General features: G+C 39.5%; 1 protein-coding gene across 2 annotated transcripts in view; it reads left to right on the forward strand.

The window, feature by feature from the left end:
* The window catches only part of slc9a1a (solute carrier family 9 member A1a), a 34,501-nt gene extending 15,392 nt beyond the window's left edge, over nt 1-19,109 (forward strand). The window contains exons 3-13 of one of the 2 annotated variants that reach the window (XM_044033616.1): nt 98-348; nt 1,888-2,105; nt 4,085-4,287; nt 7,187-7,276; nt 9,306-9,376; nt 9,800-9,976; nt 11,020-11,146; nt 11,436-11,537; nt 12,261-12,341; nt 13,807; nt 14,420-19,109. In XM_044033616.1, the coding sequence (XP_043889551.1) occupies nt 98-348; nt 1,888-2,105; nt 4,085-4,287; nt 7,187-7,276; nt 9,306-9,376; nt 9,800-9,976; nt 11,020-11,146; nt 11,436-11,537; nt 12,261-12,341; nt 13,807; nt 14,420-14,718 (1,620 nt within the window). In that variant the 3' untranslated portion in view covers nt 14,719-19,109. The remainder of the gene's footprint in view (nt 1-97; nt 349-1,887; nt 2,106-4,084; nt 4,288-7,186; nt 7,277-9,305; nt 9,377-9,799; nt 9,977-11,019; nt 11,147-11,435; nt 11,538-12,260; nt 12,342-13,806; nt 13,808-14,419) is intronic. The other variant, XM_044033615.1, reaches the window with a different exon arrangement.
* The last annotated feature ends 1,256 nt before the right edge of the window (nt 19,110-20,365 follow it).

Consider the following 20,365-nt stretch of genomic DNA (forward strand, 5'->3'; position numbering starts at 1 on the left):
TTTATGTTCCTCTTATAGTTTTTGTCTTGAGAACATTTAGTCATGTTCTATTTGAGAACAAATAGTGAATTCCCTCTCCTGTTCCTCTCTCCTGCAGGTGCTGTACCACCTTTTTGAGGAATATGCAGGTGTAGGCACAGTAACAGTGATGGACTGCTTCCTTGGAGTCATCTCATTCCTGGTAGTGGCTTTGGGTGGTGTTCTAGTCGGAGCGATCTATGGTATCCTGTCTGCCTTCACCTCACGCTTCACCTCCCACACACGGGTCATCGAGCCACTTTTTGTATTTGTGTACAGCTACATGGCTTATCTGTCAGCTGAGATGTTCCACCTCTCCGGCATCATGGCGTAAGTAAAAGAAAGCCGAAATACTTTGTGAATCTCTCATGGATATATATATATTTATTTTTTTTCCACAGCTACTTCAACTAAGAATAGAAAAATAACAGAGATTCACAAAACTATAGTATAAAAAAGAAGAATACAATAAGCACTGTTAAAAGTGTGTATACTCAACAAAACAAAGTGTGTATCAAACAAAACCTGATGGGTTTTATTTAATTTTTTATTTCACATCTATCTGTGCATTGACTGTCACTCACAGTGCATGTATCAAGCAGTAACCATGGAAACAGCTCCTCGCTGGGGACACGGTAACAACAACTCTGGTCAGCGTACAGCTTAGTAATTGCATGGTGCTTAGTTCAGTTCAGACAGAAAAATGCAGCCCGAGCCATGCTCAAAATGAGTACTCCTCCCCTTAACCATCTTTGAGCCGACACCTTCGATATAAAGGAAATGACCCCTATGATTGCATACTGTATGAGCGTGAAAAACACAGTTTGTCTGTGTGTGCTCCTGCAGCACACACGCTGCTGTTAAAAGCATGTTTAAACCTGCCTTTATGCCGTGCTATCGTGCACGTACATCATGACAGCAGGTTCTATTAAGTCTCCACTATATACTGTGCATACTGTACTCAGAGTCTGGAAGGGTTAAACAAACATAAATGACAACTTGCCTGCTTGGCAAAGGTCTGTGGAGGTTCTCACTTATCTTCAGGAGTTAGCTGTAGGCGCTGGACTTGCTAAAGCAAGTAGCTGGAATTTTAGGTGGTAACTGCAAGTGCTGTAAGTGATAAGATGTCAAGTATATATACAGCCTTACCACCGCAGGGAAAATCCATTTAGGCTACTCCTCAGCCGCATATTACATCGAGTAGAACCAGGGTTGAAATGAATTAATCTCATTGAATGCCATCTAAACCAAGCTTAAATTTACTGTCCTCTCCACATTCTCTGAAGTGCCATATCTCATCACCACCTCCATCACTTCTCTGTTTAAGGTGCTTTGAGTTATTGATGTTGGAGACAGACAGCGATAATAAACTGACAGCGTCCCCTCTGTGTCAAGGCCCTGCTGTGATGGCCACTCTGCTGTCTGTGGTTGTTGCATTGCGGCTCACAAGAAAAACCTTAAATATGAAGGAATAAGTGAACCTACCGGTTTAAATTCCTTTTATCTCCAAAGCCCTAAGGGGCCAAAGCAATATTGACATGTCGAGGAATGCAGTGAATGTTGATCAGCTGTTCCAGCTTATCAAACATGAATTGCGTCATTTTTTTGTATTTTCCACTGCATGACACAAGAGTGGAATAGAGAAGTGGTCACTTGACAGGGATGGAGACATCTTTATCAAAGTCACATGTGCTCCTGGCAGGGTAACTACCAGGAGCACTCATTGTGTTTTATAAATAACTGGACTTAACTGTTGCTGATGGCTCTATTCACACAAGCACAAGTTTCTCTTTTAAGATATATAAAATAATCTTACATTACATTTTGGGTGACATCTCACCATACGGAACAATTTCCCCTTTCTTTCAGGTTAATAGCATGCGGAGCAGTCATGCGTCCTTATGTCGAGGCCAATATATCCCACAAGTCCCACACCACCATCAAGTACTTCCTCAAAATGTGGAGCAGTGTCAGCGAGACGCTGATCTTCATATTTCTGGGCGTGGCCACCGTGGACGGACCTCACTCTTGGAACTGGACCTTTGTCACAGTCACCGTCATCCTGTGTCTGGTGGCACGAGTTATGGGTGAGTGCTGTTGCGTCATTTCTGACAATGAGTAATTGGAAATGCTTCCATGCACGAATGTCAAGTAAATTGAAGGGGAAATAAGGGATAACATGTAAGAGAGCAGTTGTTTTTAAATGCATGGATGTTGGTGATTAATTCATGTTGCTTTGTTACAGTGTGGTTCCATGGTTTGACAGTCGCTGCAGATTTCTTGGAGTAATTAATAGGGGTTTACTTTCAATCAAATATCACACAAAAAAATAGGAACCATAAAATCATTATGTTTCATCTCACACACACACACACACACACACACACCGCTGCTGCTGCTGATGATTTCCATGCTGATTTGAGTTTGTCACAAGTCATCCTGCTGGTGATTTGTAAAGTGAGAGTGAGGCGAGGCTGAAATTGAAAGAATGATGAGCTGTGTTAAGTTGTCTTGAACTGACAGCCTCAGCCTCGGGAGCTGAGGGTCGATCAAGCTGATTTCCTTCAGCCTGCCTGAAAACCACGGGCAGAACAGAGTAGACTCAAGACCGACCTTTTTAGTTTGGCTTTTAATTGAATTCCGATGTTTATTTTAGTATGGTTTCATTCATATTTTTATTAGCTCTTATTTCCTGTTGTTGCCTCATCTGCAGACTGATGAGTCAGCTCCTTTGTCTTAGTTGTGTCTATCAAGGTGTATGAATGAACAGTATCTGGGTGGGTAAGTGTGTAATTGGGTGTGGTGGGTAGGGATGCTCTTATGTATAGCACTTTGTAATGCAATGATTTTATGTATGGAAGTGCTATTTAAATAAAGATTGATGGATTGAAGTTTCCTAGTATAATCAGTCTGTGACTGGACTGTTCCGCTCTGTGGGAACATCTTTAGTGAGTTTTTAATCTGCAATAGACAGAGTTGCTGTAATGCTATTTGATTGCTGGCTCCTATTTGCAGTTAATTGGAAAAAAAACCTAAGATTTTGGGGTAGTGGTTCTCTGTCCTGAGCTTCTCTCGTCAGACGAACACAGACAGACACGTTTTTCTTGTGTCTTTCCTTTTTTTTAAGGTTTATTTGCAGTGTAGGAAGTTGTTGGAGGAGCTTGAATAGCAAGGATTCCACCGAATCAACCTGTATGCAGAGTAGTTGTAGTGGAATACACACACTCTTATGAACTGCCATGTACAGTAATTGTTAAAAAACTACACTGACACTACAGATTAGGTTGTGAGGTTGTGAAGGTGGAGATGCACAAGTGTCGTTCTCTCTCTCAAATCACTTCAGTTACATTACAATGAGGAGTTATTATGGAGTTATTGATCAGTAGTGTCAAAACAAATCCTGTGTACTGTACCCTTTTTAAATAGCATTTTCTACTCTCCTGTGCATTGCTGTGATGTGAAATTCATACAGTGGAGTCTGTGAGAAATGGATAGCTCATTAAAACTGCATCATGTCTGCGAGTGCAGATTGATTTTTAAAGCGTCAACAGTGTCTAAATAGGGAGCAAAGAAAAACAAATATTTATTTTCACACAAACCAATCATGGTGAAAATCACAAGTGGCTATATAAGATGTGTCAATTATAAACCCTATGGTAAAGAATGCATGATTTTGACTTTCATATATTTATTTGTCACTGTCTAAACTCAGTGGCAGTTCTGTGCCTTAGCGTGTTTGAAATAGGAGACGACTGACTGTGATACTCATCACAGCCTTCAGTATCTACTGATACCGAAGTCGCTCCAATACAGTCTTTTCACAAAATTCTCTTTATCTTAAATAAAGTCCACATAGCTTAAATAAATCAATACACCATAGCAGATATGTGCATTCTTCTCTTTTGTCTCGCATTTTGTTCCCGATTTAGTGATTTTGATCACTCTCAGACTGATAGTATTGGCTCATGCCTTCTTTAAAAGGTTTGAAAGAATGCTATTTAAAAAATAATGTGTAAAATGGACACGCGACATTAAAACCCACCCTAACTAATGTAATCTCTCCTAGGTGTGGTTGGCCTGACCTTCGTCATCAACAAGTTCCGCATTGTGAAGCTGACCACCAAGGACCAGTTCATCATAGCCTACGGTGGTCTGCGAGGTGCCATCGCCTTCTCCCTCGGCTTCTTGCTGAAGAAGGAACATTTCCCGATGAGAGAGATGTTCCTCACTGCCATCATCACCGTCATCTTCTTCACCGTCTTCGTTCAGGTATGAGCACATCACTCTATGTTTATTAGAGCTAATGTAAATATGTTCCTATATTTATATGCGTTGTTCTAAAAACAGGATTTGAATGGGCAGTATGATTTTACTTACACGCTCTGTCATTTGCATCTGTCTATGCTGGTTTGGTGGTGGGTAGGTGAGCGAATTTATGCAGCAAGTTTTATTTTTATTTCCACTGTGCGCTACATCCCCTCGGTGCTTTCAGATAAACCAGTCTCCTGATAAAAATGTGGGACAAATTTCTGGGACCTGAATTTGATAGTGAGTGGCAGGGATGAAAATAAAACCTGGGAGACGTATGCCCTCTCGTTACCGGCTGGATTAGAAGCATGTTTTATTCATGCCACTCGATTCAGCACTGGCAGCCTGACGCTAAAACTGATGCAGGTAAAAGGTACAATGTGTGTGTCCAGTTAAGATTCTGTATTTCTCCACAGTGGTTACCGTTACTGTACTTAATATGAGGATTTAAACATCATCACACACAGAGAAAGCTGTTCAAAGTGACCCAAATACTAAGAATAACCATGATTTCTATTCACATTCTATTTGTTTGGAGTGAAGGAATATATTTACAAAGGAATGGATGTTACTAGTTAATAACATCCTTAGTAATTTTGTGTGCTTTCTTTTGAATAAACATGAAGTATGCAGGGTCCTGTGCTTGCTGTCCACTTCAGAATGATGTGATCAAGCAGATACACACACTGGTTATAATCATACTGATGTTTGGTTATGCATTTTCAGTCCTATTGATGAACTAGAAAGTGCTCATAGATACCGTATGTCTATTTTCATAATTTACATAATGACTATGTAAAATGCTTTATCTTGTAATATTTATTCTAAATGTAATTGTTTCTTCTTTGGGTCATGCTACCAGGTACGTAAAATAGGCAATGCAATTAAATTAAAATTTTTAACCATCTAAAGCTATCTACAATTAGAGAATTAGCATTTTAGTTAGTTAGTTAGTTCGTTTATTGTCCCCTTGGGGAAATGAGTTTCAACAGTTTCTGTACATTTGCATATCTCAAACATGCATCAAACACAGGACATAAAAAGATCAGACCTACAGAGTATAACATGCATTACATATACAGTATGGCGTTGTTTTGTTTAAGGTGCAGATGGCTGAAGGTATTATTAGATGCTTTATGGCATTTCATACTTTTAAATCTAGTTGGAAGTGATGACTGAGTGGGTGTGAGGTGTCCTGTGATATTTCATGTGCAATGCTGTTTTTTTCTTGTAGGTTTGGAGTTTGTAGACCAATTATTCTTGTGGCAGTGTTGCTTATCTGATAAAGTAGTAGTTGTCGTGTTTATTATTTTTTTTTTACGGTGAGCATGTTAAGGAAACAGGTGGAGCAATGGAGCAACATAGGTTGTACAATGCTTGTAGGTGATTTTTTCTTGATATCTGTTGTGTGGTAATAAAAAGTGAGTCATGTATCAATTGTGAGTCCACTGTATCTGCAATGGTCTACTGTCTCTACTGTGCCATTCCTGATGATGATGATGATGATGAGGAGGAGACAGGGTCGTGGGTTGCATTTCATTTGTGAATTGAGTTTGAGTCTGTGAGGAGGCCAAGAATGGCTGTGTCATCTGCATATTTGAGGAATATGGTAGTGGGTGAGGGGCTGGTGCAGTCATTTGTGTACAGCGTGTATAGAAAAGGGCTCAGGACACAACCCTGTGGCGCGCCAGTGTTGGTGGTGAAAGCATGTGTCTAGCCCTAACCCTGTTGGAGAGGAAGTTGTGGAGCAGATGTATCAGACAGACGGCGTTAAGATGGTGCAATTTCTGGATCATGTTGAAAGCAGAACTGAAATCTGCGAAGCCTCTGAGAAAGGGGCTGGTTTGTTTTGATTAATCTGTCACAAGTTTGACCAGCATGGGTTAAAGAAATACATCAAATCCTCCTTTACAACTATTTCTATTGAAGAAAATACATAATGTTCCTGTCACTGAGATGCTCACATGTTCTTTTGATGCATATAATCATATTCTTCTTGAGAATATAATGGTCATCCACCATGAAAGCTACTTTTTAACCAGGTTATCTAGTGTACCAAAATAATAATGTGCTTTACACTCAGTGATCCATCAAACAGACACAATTAATCACAAAATGACTGAAATCGCAATATGACCACGTGCAATAAACAAAAACCAAGGACACTGCAGTTATTTGACAAAGATAAAATGAGCATTATGGTGAAGTTCTGCAGTGCTGCACAAATTCTGGTAAGATTTGCTCTTTTACAGACTCCAGCAAATGACATTAAAATTATAAGCTATATGCGAGTCACATTTTGTGCCCCTTGTTTTTGTCAAATAATCTACTGTATGTCCAGGGAACAGTGGACACACACAGTCATATTATAGTTCATCTTACTAGAAATTGAACATTGAACATACAGTTGTGACAACTTAAAAAATGTATCACCCTCTGTTGAGAGATTGACAGTAAAGACAGTAGGTGTTGCTGCAGAAAGGCTGTGTGGAAATCAGCTGTTGTGAGATTTGCAAAATGTGTCAGGCTGTTAAATTGTGATCGGCTTACACTTGATGTCAGTGAATGAACGCATGAGGGCCTCTTCTGCTTTGTAACTCAGGATCTGATATGCTGATCATCTAGAATCATTACCAGAGTACATGGAGACCGGAGAGTAATGCTTTAATGTTTTTGTACATGAATCTGACACCTAGAGAAAGGTCATGAGAACATCACGGGTCCAAGTTTTTATTAATTAAATCCACATGTAATCCTCTCATTTCTCTCCCATATAGACCGGTGTATAAAAGTCTGTTTCTGTCTTCAGTTAATGTCAGGATAAGTGAACATTGTTTTGTTCTCCTTGCTCCGTTTGCAGGGCATGACCATTAAACCACTGGTGGAGCTGCTGGCAGTGAAGAAGAAACAGGAGGCCAAGCGCTCCATTAATGAGGAAATCCACACGCAGGTAAAATTATCCCCACAGACATCCACAGCCTTCACCGTCACAAGTGGATGATTTTCTTTGACATTGAGACATACAATGTCACAAAGCTTCAAACGTGTTTTGAAGCACACACAGTTTTCCACATTAATGAATGTGAAAGAGGTTTGACGGATACTTTGATATTTACAGTATCATCTCCCTCTTTTAGCAGGCTAATGTTAGGTAACCCCCTGCTATGCACGATATTCTCACTTCCTCAGCACACAGGTGGCTTCAGAAATACAAATGTCACTAAGAATATCATTATTCTCTTGACTGAGAAAACACAAGTGCTGCACAAATGATTACTAATGTTTGTCATGATGTAAAATTGTTGACCTTTCTGCGTGGAGTGTGTGTTCCCATTATGTGTGTGGGGGTTTTTTCCAGGTACTTTGGCTTCCACCCACTCTAACACATGCAGATTGGGGTTCAGGTTAATTTGACACTCTAAATTGACCAAAGGTGTGAGTGTGAGAGTGACTAGTTATTTGTTGCCGGCTCCAGCTCCCCCCACAACCCGGCAGAAAATGGATGGAAAGGGATGTTAAATTTTTACATCATCCGTCCATCCAGTTCTTTATCACATATTAATTGCTGCTTCCACCTACTGGCTGCACAGTGGTACTACATATCTGGTTTAGCATAATGAATGACAATAGATGTTTTCCATCATAATACACTTCAGAACTATCTTCCCGCTCAATTTTATATCATACAGCCTTTTAAACTGCTAAATTATCACATATATAAACATATATGTGTATGAAAATATAGAGAATATGGACATTTATGACGATACAGAGCTTCTGTTTATCGTGTTAGACAGTTTAATGAGCGACCACCGTGGTCCACAATCCCTGAGTGTTTGAAGCTATTAATACAGCTTAGATAGACACACACACACACACGCAGAGATACATACAGCCGACCTTCTTTAGGGCTTTGTGACTCACCAGTGCTTGAGGCTGGAGAAGCACGGCGTTCAAAAGGCTTCTCCTTCACTGTAAAACACCAGTGATTAGAGTCAACAGAACTGGCTGAACACACAGTCTTCTGAGCTACAACTGTTATGCAGGCTGTGAATGAATGCATTATTTATATATTTATTTACTTTTGGTGTCCCTGTGTTTCCGTTCAAGCATCTTTCAAAAGGTTTTATTTGTTCTGTTTGTAGCTGGGATGACAACTGATAAAGGACACACACTACAGTACAGTTAATACTGTACGGTCATATATATACTATTGCAAAAGCTTAAATCATATGCCTTTACTGCATAATTAGAAGTCAATCAATTTGCAATTTTGTGGAAGAATGACATAAAACAGTATGAGAATGCGTCCTTTTTTAAGCACTACCTGTTTTTAAATAAAAATGTCAGAGAGTCATAAAGCTCCAGATTGAGGACACTGTTGAACAGTACATAACATATATATACCATTATATATACGGTATTGTAAATATAGTACACCCACTAATTTGTGCAGTGAAGGAGAGCCTTTGTATTAATCAGCCACTTCTGACTAAGCAGAGGTAAATTCTGTGGCTCTGCTTAATGACTTGTTCCCATAGCAACCCTGTTTGTCGGGCTGTCATGTGCACCAGGGCGACCTGCGGGGCCAGCAGCAGTCTGAACAACAAATGCACTGCTACATTTCTCTGGTACTTTGTTGCTGTGCTGTCACTGTTAATAAACACCATCCAATCAATCACCTTCAGTTCTGCTGCTGCTGGTTTTCCGTTTTCAAACTAGTTGCCTGCTGTTGTAGATAATGTTGTTGGTTATCTAACTGGGGAGGGTGTTTTCAGTGTGGGGCATGTGTGAGTGTGTGGTATCAAAATAAATGATCTAAATTGCTTAAAGTGATATTACATTGCAGCAGGTGTGACATGGACGCCTGTCAGCCCTGTATATCAGATCTTAGATTCTAATTAACTTTCTTGTGATTGAAAATATTATAATATAAAAGAGTCTGATGCAAATCTTTCTGTAATCTTTTAAATCCCCAGTTCCTGGACCACCTACTGACTGGGATTGAGGACATCTGTGGACACTATGGACACCACCACTGGAAGGACAAGTACGGGTTTACAGTGAATTGACGTTACGGCTTGTGGTCCTCCAGAGAGCTGCAGTGTTTTCATTACTGATTAATTGTTTCAGCTATAAAACATCTAATATGTTGATAAATGCTTAAAGTGATTTAAAATGCAGACTCACACTCAGTGAAACTTTGACAAAGAAAAGTTTAAAAACTCTACTTGGTAATTAGCTTGGATTGTTTTCTAAAAAATTTATTCATTATTGGTACATGTCAGAATCTGCTCATTATTCTAGCCCTGTGTTATTATAAATGTGACGTTATTGCACTTGGTGATTAATTAAGCCAATTTAACCAAATTGGCTTGTACATGTGCTCTTTGCCCAATCTCTCTCTCACTCTCTGTCCTGCTCTTAACCCCATGTCTCATGTTTTCCTCTGTCACTGCTCTGCGGCGCTCAGACTCAACCGCTTCAACAAGAAGTATGTGAAGAAGTGCCTGATTGCAGGCGAGCGCTCTAAGGAGCCACAGCTCATCGCCTTCTATCACAAGATGGAGATGAAACAGGCCATTGAGCTGGTGGCGAGTGGAGGGGGAGTCAAGCTGCCGTCTGCGATGCCTTCCACCGTTTCCATGCAGTGAGTCTTGAATAGATGCATGCTCCCTATTCAATGCAGCGGGAATCTTAATAGACCAATTTGTCCACACCATAATATTTAGAATTGATTGAAGAAATGTTACATTCATCGCAAGTTAATGAAGGACAATCATGCGATTAATTGCAGTTTAATATTTTAATCAATTTACTAATTTAAATATTTGAATAGAAAGATTAAAAAAAAAGAATCACTTTATTTCCCATTTAAAATTTGCATATACAGTGCTTACTTTTAGGGAATAAAATAAAAGTCTAAATTAATTTCATAAACTGAATTAAAGTAACAAAAAACTATTTTACTTTTGTTTTGATTTAAACTCATTACTGTCCACATTACTCTTTTCAGTTCAGGCCATGAGTAGTTCATCAGTCTGTCCCTCTATGTCCTCGTGCATCTCTCCGCCAATTTCTGGCAATTATGAAAACTTTATAATTGATTTATTGGTTATTGGTTTGCGCCACCATTTAGTAACAGTTTTGTTTTTTAACCACAGGGCTCAGCTCAGTTTTTTATTTTATTTTTGTTTGTGAGTGTTTTTAAAAACACATCTCCACAGTCTGTCGAGCAGCTTTCATGCGTGCTGCAGTCTAAGACTGACACAAGATCAGACTTGTAAATGAACTGAGTAAGAACAGACATTAACTTCATCTCCCTCTTAAAGCCACAATATGAGCAACTTGCTCAGAGACGTTTGATCAATACAGTGAAATATTGCGATTAGCATAAAAATAAAAATAAAAATAAACATCTCAGTCCACTAGATGGCGCCAAGTGCTCACTCTCACTAGAGCTGTTGTGTGAATATTGAATGTAAGTGTTTTCCAATATCGTGATAACATCGTATTGTGGTGTCTCTGGCGAATCCCACCCCTACTAGACTCCCAAAGAAAGTGTTATTTGATTATCATAAAAGAACTTTGGGTCTGTGCCTTCCCAGAACTAAACATGACAGACATGAGTTGTTGTCGTCTCCGAGTTTTAAAAACTCAGACAGTCATTTTTTTTCCCCGTGTGTTTCTCAGGAACATCCAGCCGAAGAAGCCTCCTATTGCTAAGTCTGCAGAGAGAGCTCTGCCACAGCTGACGAGAGGCCGCGAGGAGGAGATCAGGAAGATCCTGCGCAGTAACCTTCAGAGGACACGACAGAGGGTAACGCTTCTCTTATTATCTGGAACGTCAGAAAGAGATTACTGCATGTGTTTCTCTCATTAGCTAAAGATGTATTGTCTTGTATTATGATTGACTTAGAGTATAAAACTATTTACAATGATGAAGTACCCCTGCCACATTACTTTATATTGTATTGATTGTTCTTTTCTTTTATTAAATCAGTAGCACTGAACTTAATTATATTTAAGTTTTGTAACAAAGCCAAATATTTTTTCACGTCATTTAACTTTCAGTTGTTCCTTAAACTGTCTGTTTTTGTCTTCCTTAGCTGCGCTCCTACAACAGACACACACTGGTGGTTGATCCATACGAGGACGGATTCAATGAATTACTTATAAAGAAACAAAAGATGATTGACCTGGAGAAGAAGGTAAGTGAAGGCAAAGCATCTTACATCACCAGTAACCAGCTGCTTGGTCCCAGCATAATCAAACATGTCTTGATAGGTCGGTTTAAGAGAGCTTATAGAATTCAGATCAGGTAATACACTAGCAGTGGGCCATAAACAGTGTTTTGCAGTTTATGACAGTCGTTGTCAAAAATACTTAAAGAGATAAAGAGCAACTTTCCTAATTTCCTAACAAGTCACCAGCGGCAAAGTCATTCAGCTAAAAAGATGATACGTGCTCTGATTAGAGTCCACCTTCAGTCCCCTAAATTAATTTCCTCGACACAAACAAGGGCTGATTTATTTGGACGTGCGAGTGGCTGCACAACAAACTTTGAGTTAATCACGCTGTAATTACATAATGCAAATAGAATCTTTTATTTTGTTTAATCGAATGTGAGAGGCCTCTGTAGACTGAAGAGGACTTCTGCAGAGACCTAAAAAAGCAAGGCGTCATTTTAATGAAGTGTCTTGAGATATTGATTAATAGAGTTTTGCTGTGCTGTTTTAAGTTTGGCTGCTCTGCTTCCCAAAGGAGAGAATAGGACACAAAATGTATTTCTTCTCATTTTTCTTTCATCTGAGCTCTGTATATATTGATTGTAAATGTCTAAAGAAGTTTTTTTTTGCACAGCAGTTGCATTTCGATTACACACAGAAAGCTAAGTTGTGCCATAAACGATCGATATCCTCGTGTTTTCTTAGATAAAGGAGATGAATAACTACCTGACAGTGCCTGCTGCTCCTCCTGATTCCCCGACAATGTGCAGAGCCAGACTGGCTCAGGTAAATGCATCTGTCTCCGTCTCAGCCAAATGCAGACACTCTATTTCCACCGCCATATTACTGTCAGGTACCACGTGAATGGAGACCTTTGATTGAACCCACGGGGATCAGTCTTTATATTTTTGCGACGCTCACAGCTGCAGTCAACCACACAGTGAACGCTGTAGGAGGCACTGCTGTTCTACGCAGCTGTGGCACTGACGGATATGTGTTTGCTCATGTGAGCCGGCATGTAAACCAGTGTGTGGTTTCATTTTAGGGAGAGATACTGATTTCAAACCTGCTCAGCAGCAGAAAGGGAACAGAATCTGTGAAGGTATGTAGTGAGCGTAGAGAAAAGTCTATTTTTAAGTTGTGATAACGCAGTAGCAAGTCTCACATGCATGCTCCAGTTATCCCCCATATTAACATTCATATTTGTTTGTTTATTTTATAATGAGGGGATGTCATGACATGATCGAAGAGGCCGCATTCAAAGGATTAATTACAGCCAAGAAACAGTGATTGTATTTAAGCATGTTACACGTGGAAAGTCTCCGTTTTTTTATTGTGTTTTTTGTTTCAGTTTTTGCATTAAGGGATAGTTGAGGCTTTTTTTCAAATATTGTTTTATGAGGTAATGACACATCAATGTGTCAGTGCAGACTTTGTGAAGGCCGCCAAGACACCGGAAACCAGCCTGAGACAAGACATCACCAGCTGTTTACAAATCTTTAGAATATCTAAAGCAAACTTTGTGTCACTTCCTAAACAGCTTCCCTCCCCTCAGTCCCCAAAGTCCAAAGAGAAAATGCAGGGATCCTAAAGTCATCGAATCAAATCAATAGCAGCTGGACTTCTTGACTCCAGTTGCTATTGATTTAATAACTCTTGGAAAACTCTGAGCTGCATGAATGAGAATCTCCACAGACAGTGTTACATCATGGCACATAGGAGTTGTTGTCTCCATCAGTGAGCTCAAACAATAAATCCTTCATTCAGATTTTCCATAATGAAAAAAAACAAATGAGGTAGAAGTAGACCAGCAGCTCCCTGGTGTCTGTCAGCTAAAAATGCTGATTTTCCTTATGGACTTTGATGTGGAGAGAGTAGGCTGAGGACAAACTGAAGTTTCCAGGTGACTGTTTCACAGCAAACACATTCTTAAGATACCTGAGGCTTCAGCAGACATAGATTTCATCAGGTGACCCTTTTGTTGTGAGGCTTAAATCTGTTTACAGTAAGGGGGAGTTTCAGGCTGGTTCCCCGTGACTGTGTTGGGGCCACATTTATGGCAAAGTCAATGTTAAAAAAAAAACCTGAACTATCACTTTAAAATTGAAATATTCAGCATGTGTTGCATCAGAAATGACTGTGATTTCCTTTATTTCTGTTATATGATTAAATATTTACGGAGCCCCAGACATGACATGGGGGAAAAAAAACTCTGATCGTCCTTTTTCTACTGCTTTATCCTCCACATGAGGGTCACAGTCTCAGCTGACATACGGCGATAGACGGGGTCACACCGTGGACATATCCTAGTCCATCACTGGGACACAGTTAGAGACAAACAACCATTCAATCTCACACTCACACCTGTGGTCAATTTAGAGTGTCCAATTCACCTAATCCCCATATTGCATGTTTTTGGACTGTGGGAGGAAACCAGAGAACCCGCAGAAAACCGACGCACACACACACATAATTAATATTAATAACATTCTCATGAATTACCTGGAGGACTGAAGCTTGGAAATAGACAGAGATAGTGTGATTGAGTTTTATTTTAGGTTGGGAATGAGTTACAAAGATATTCTCAAAAGCCTGGCATCGGATTATTATTTCACGCGCATGTTTTACCTATTTTGTGGGAACAAATTAGTATGAGTTTCCCCCCCCATGTCATGTCTGGGGCTCTGTAAATATTCTTAAAGAGCTTAAACCCCGCTCTTGTCTACTCTGTGTAGTCTGTGTTGTCACGTTTCCCTCTCCTACATTACATTATATGCTCCTGCACGCTGCTGGAATGACTGAATGTCAATAGTTCCGTATTTAAATCCTCATTTAAGCGAATTCATCGACTGTTCTGTCAATAGACCCTCAAGCCTACAGTATGAAGCCGGCGTCTGGCAACGTACCATCCATTCAGGTGGACCTGGCCTCTCCTCAGTCTCCAGAGTCTGTCAACGTCATTGATGAGTTCAGACGGGCCAACCGGGAGGAGGACGACCAGGGCCTCGTGATGAGGCCTCGCCATAGACCAGGTGGACCTAACAAGAAGACTGAGGAGGAGGGGGATACAGCGAAAGATCAGCAGAAGCTGATGAGGTGTCTCAGTGACCCAGGTCCCAGTGCAGAGGACGACGAGGACGAGGACGAACCCTTTCTGCCTTAACATGGCAGAGCAGACACAGAGGGATGAGGCTACACGGGGCTGCTTTGCTGCTCTGCTCTACGTCAGAAACCAAACAAGCCAAAACTGCTGATGCTGTACAAAGCAGAAATTAGAATCAAAAAGAGATTGAAAATAACAAAGAGAGCCATTAGTTTGTTATTATCATTGCTCTTTATTTTTTTAGATGGGATGAGTACAGCTGTCGCTGATAAACAGAGAGGTTTATGATTGATAGTCTGAGACATTCAGGAAAGAACTATGCATTACCAAAGGTCTGGACTGTTTTACTGTCAGACAATGTTGTTGTTTTTTTACTTTTTCCTTCTTAATGTCGTTGTTGATCTTATTTTTGACCATGACTCTAACATATTTGATTTACCTTTACACCTACGTTCCCTGATACATGCTGGTCCTCCACTATCAAAGCTTCGGTCCACTTTTTACATTCTTTCTTTTATTACGTCACTTGAAATAGCTGGATTTTGCCAGTTGAAGCTAGTTTTACCATATATGTATATATACAGTATATACTGTGTGTGTGTATATATATATATGTATGTATAAAATCATGGGTACGTACGTCTAATTGTTTGAGGTGGATGTTTTTAGTCACTGTGTAAAAGAACCACTGTCCTTTATAGTCATGGCCTTGTTCAGTGGTTATGGAGAGAGTTGATGTGGACTTGAGAAATCCCTTAATATTGTATTGCATAGTTTTGACCTACATATGTGGAGCGAAGCTGTTTGAGGGACTTGTTGGACAGGCAGTGATGCAGCACAGATGTTTTTGATGTCAGCCTCATGCTCAATTCCCCGTCTTCTGCAGCTGAATTACATGTTGTCACGTCACATTTCTGCAAAATTAAGGATGCCAACTGCCGTTTATCTCCACGACCACATTTCTCTGCATCAACATTTTAATGTTCTGTAACACTTTACACCTCAACGGTTGGCGTTGTTAGAGTAGTTTTTGTCCAATTCACACTCCTCTTTTAAGCTTTTATGCCACAAAATAGGCTTTGGTATATAACATGTTAGCACACGCCTTTTTTCACTCACAACAAGTTAAGGTTTGCACAGGAATCCATCCACGCCGCACTCACCATTTAGAAATATGATACATTAGGCATGTCATTGCAAAACAAAAATGGAAGTCTATGCAGTATAGGTGTGTAAATTATGTAAAAAGAAGAAAAAAATGCCATAGTATCTTATATTTATGAAAACCCTTTAAAACTAAAGTGTTGTAAACGTATAACCATGCAAAACACTGAGAGAAACCAATGCTAAAGACAAATATGGGCATTAAAATGCAATCATTGAAACTAAAACAGTTTACAACTCTGTTTGCACATCTGAGCAAGACTGAAAGGTTGTAGTCTACTGATACTGTAAATCTGTGTAGTCAGTGTAAAATACATCCCATCAGAATGTAACATCCATGTTTCTCATGTCTCATACTGTACATAAATGCACCATTCACAGTCAGAACAGCAAAGTGCCAATCGCAGTTCGATTCTATGTTCCACGGTACCCACTGTGAGGAAAGTAAAGTAGCTTCAGTGAGTCAGTGTTCTACTTTTCCAGCTGTTTTCAAGGTGTTGAAGACCATTTGATCCTCCATGATCCTCTTACATCCGGAAGGCTCACATTACAGCTTAGGGAAATCAGAAAAAAAGCCTTTCAATGGTTACTCTAGCAAGATTATTAATGAGGTATTTTGTTTATGCTTGTATTAAAAATCCGTAGTGGGGGGGGGTTAAGTCCCTTTCATGCCCCGGACACGTTTCCTTCGTCCCACTTTCTAAAAGGAGAATAGCAGCTGAGTGATGATCGTGTTCGCATCTGGTTTCCTTGTGTGAGTCATGTTCAGTTTCTTCTGAGAAGCCTCTGCATATGCATGAGCTGAGAGATGCAGCAGAGAGACGGGGCTGGAAATCGGGCTGGGAGTTGAGTTTTGATACGGTATCATCGATAATATCTGGACCTCTATACCGATTCCTCCACAATACTTTGCCCTACACCAATTTTATGAAACTGGTAAAGTTTATAACAAACAAAAAAAAGACACTACAATGACTCTTTGTTTCAGCTAGTCCAATTTTCTGCTCCCTTTGTCGTGTCACGTTAGATCTTCTCAACATAGCTTCATTCATTAAACAAGCAGCAGCCACACACACACACACACACAGGATAATCCCCGTCTGTCTCTGGTCATAACGTCCCACACACATGGAGACAGACAGACACGAGCACTGTTAGATCTCGCTCAAAAAAAACATGCTGTATGATTATTGTTATTAACTTGCAAGACATTGAATTTTGATATCAAATGACAGCACTTTTTTTTTTTTTATTGAAGTATTGAAGATCAATTCTCAGTCTGAGGTGAATATGTCTGGTCGTTAAAAACCCATGAAGGACTCAAGGACAGACGGAACTTTCTCCCTCATCCTCACATGCGTCTTTTATTGTTGTCAACATTTATGTGCAACATTACTTTTATTGGGTTCTAAAATGGTGTGTGTGAGAGAAGCTTCTCTCCATCTGTGCGTGGATGTTTCACGCTGCCATTGTCTCACCACAGGCTTCATGATTTGGCCGCAAATTCAACTCCTCATGCCGCAGTAACTGAGTCTGAGACATTTCGTCAGGTTTCAGGAAGGTCACAGTCGCTTCTTTCTTCATAAACACTTGTACATAAAGACTGTAAACAAAGCAGTATTTTCCTGTCCAAACAAAACATGAATAACATTGTTTTGGGCTGTGACTGAGAGGGAGAGGGAAACCAAAAAAAACATGCATATCCTTTAATTTAGTCCAAAGACTTATTTTCAAAGAAGGGGGGAATCATTGTTTACATGTTGTTCTTCTTCACACCAAATGCTTCTTTTTGGGGGTAAACATCTGAATGTCGTACACATGGTTTAGCTTTAACCACTCGTGTCTTTTTCTCCAATCTGGATCATTTTTTTCTTCCATCACTGGTGAAATATGTTAAGTCATGTCAGATGTTTTCATTGAATGTGTTGGACTGAATCACAGCGTTAAAACTGTTCATTCACTTCAGCTTTATGATTTTATTCTCTGCTTTACTCTTTCAAGTGCTTTACTGTAAAAAAAAAACAAAAAAATGTTTGTTTTTCAGGTACGTCTGTGTCCCTTTTGTTATCTTTATCAGGATTTGTTTTTCTTTTCTTCTCCTGCTCATGTTTACTTGTAACCAAACTCCAACGTTCTTTTGCAGCTTAAATGCTTTAAAGTGAAGGCATCGTCTACAATCAATGAAACACGCTGGTAACAAACTCTTAAATAAGGCCACTCTGGTGTTGTGTTAGGCAGCCATTAGTTTACTTTCATGTTCATCAACATAGCAGGGTCTTCATAACCAAGTGGAAAGGGAACTTCTAGGAAGGTTTCCATTAGAGGATGAGTTAAATGCTGAGTGGTTTATTATGGAGACTTTGCTTCAGATTCATCACCATGAACATCAGGTTATTAAGTCGGGTACATTTTTTTGTTGCGTGATGCATATTCATGTAATCAGGCTGACAAACTGCAGTGCCATGCGACAGTTGACTAAACACCTTCTAATGGCCGTTTTTACAGGTAGAAATGATTGAGAACTGCAGTGTGCGTTGAAAAGTGTTGAGCACTAATTTTGCTTCGTGATGTATACATATTTTTTCTTCAGTATATAGTAATGAGTGTGTTGTCATTACTCCACCACCTAAAGACTGTTTTCCTCCCTTGTTTACCTCATCAATCTCTATTCCACACACACACACACACACGCACGCGGCGTGACTGAGCACTTTAACAAAGCAGTACCTTTAACTCATCGTGCTGATGTTAGAGAGAGCAATAAGTGGCTTTAATGTAATGTACACACACACACACACATACACACATACACGTCACAGGGGAAAGGAATGTACTTCATGATGGGCCTTATAAAAAAAAGGGATGGTGTCTGTCTTTGCTCGGAGGCAAACGTCGTGATATGACTCGATGACAGAGCGGTGACCATTTTGTTTGTCGTTTTCTCACATGTTAGTTTTGCTGATCTTCATGTGTTTGTTGGATTTACTTGTTGTTTGCAGTTTGACTATTTCAATTTTGCAATAATGAGATTGTTTTATTTTCTATACACATGACTAGGAAATATATATATATATCTATACATACATAAATATATAAATTAAAAAAAGGTATATTAGACATTTATTATAAGGATGTACAAATAAGAATCTGAATGATAAGTGTGCACTCTCTTGCTAACTTTTGCCGTAAAGCATTCCATTCCTGTAACCACTAGTGAAAACTAACAACACGAGGTGAAACTGCAGAAGTCAGAAACTGTATGAAAATTAAAGTTTTACTTTATGATGCAGCTGTGTCCACGTGTTGTCACTAACCACAGATTTTTATTTGGATTTGGAAACAGACAAGTATTGTGACACTATTTTTCTCCATCTGACTATCAGGCCTGTCTGAGGGAGCGTTTGTGTGTATACAGCAGCAGCACAGGGGCGGGCGGGGACAAGCAGCTGAATGAGCAGGTTTTTAGAGCTTTGTGTTTTCAGTCAAACTCCAACCTGTTTGCAGGCGCATGTTTGCTTTACTCGCGCAGCGTTACTGTTGCCTCCGTCTGTCTCGACATAAAATGGATCACTTCCTGTGTGCAGCACAGTAAAGTCTCTGAGAAACATGCGATCTAAGCACCGCTATAATGAGAAACACAGAGGGACTTAATCAGCATTGTGTGATCATTTATTCATGTTTAAAAGTTATGGACTACAATTTTAAAGGAATAGTTCAACATTTTCTTTTTTCTGTTTTTTTTAACAGATGATTAAAGGGAGTAAAATTTATTGGACATTATTTTCATTTGGCAGAAATTTAATTGACAAAATAATTATTCTTAATATTTTTAAGTGTATGAACTGACTGTTTTTATTTGTTTTTCATTATCCCAGAATGAGACTTATATTTATATCAGCTGTTTGGAGTCCGCCATTTTAGACCATCAGGTTTTTGCAATAACCCGCAGTGGACAAACTAAACCTATTTTGCATGTTGATGCTAACTAAAGGCAACAATGGTTCTCCAACACACAAGCTGCAACATGCAATTTTATTTTTGAAATTTTTTACACTCTGTAGCTTTAACGTTATCCCTGTGATAGCATGGTAAATATGAAGCCTCAAAACAACAAACCACAACTACAAGCGCTTAGATTTAGTAGTTGCTTCAGATGGAGCTAATCGAATATAACCGTTCTTAACCTTGATTCAGGGATCGCAGGATCATTTCTGGCGCCAGAAAATAAGACCTCACAGGTAGTACTGAGATGTATATACATCAAACTGCCTGTGTAATACAATCTGCCTTAGAATTAATGTGAGTGTCAAAGTCTGTTCTCATGCAAAACAACAACAAAGACTTATTTTGTGAAACTCGTTTCATGCACAAAACTCGGGGGTTGCGTGCCCGAGTCTGATTGGTTTGGTGAGTCACGGCTGTCATATGTATTTGTATTGTATGTAAATTGTCAAACACATGCAATGTTGAAGGCTAAAGAATAAAGCTAGGTATGCATACATCAGCCACAACATGAAAACTAGTAATTGGTTCGGCTGATGTG

Source organism: Solea senegalensis, linkage group LG9 (assembly GCF_019176455.1).
Source record: "Solea senegalensis isolate Sse05_10M linkage group LG9, IFAPA_SoseM_1, whole genome shotgun sequence".
Lineage (NCBI taxonomy): Eukaryota > Metazoa > Chordata > Actinopteri > Pleuronectiformes > Soleidae > Solea > Solea senegalensis.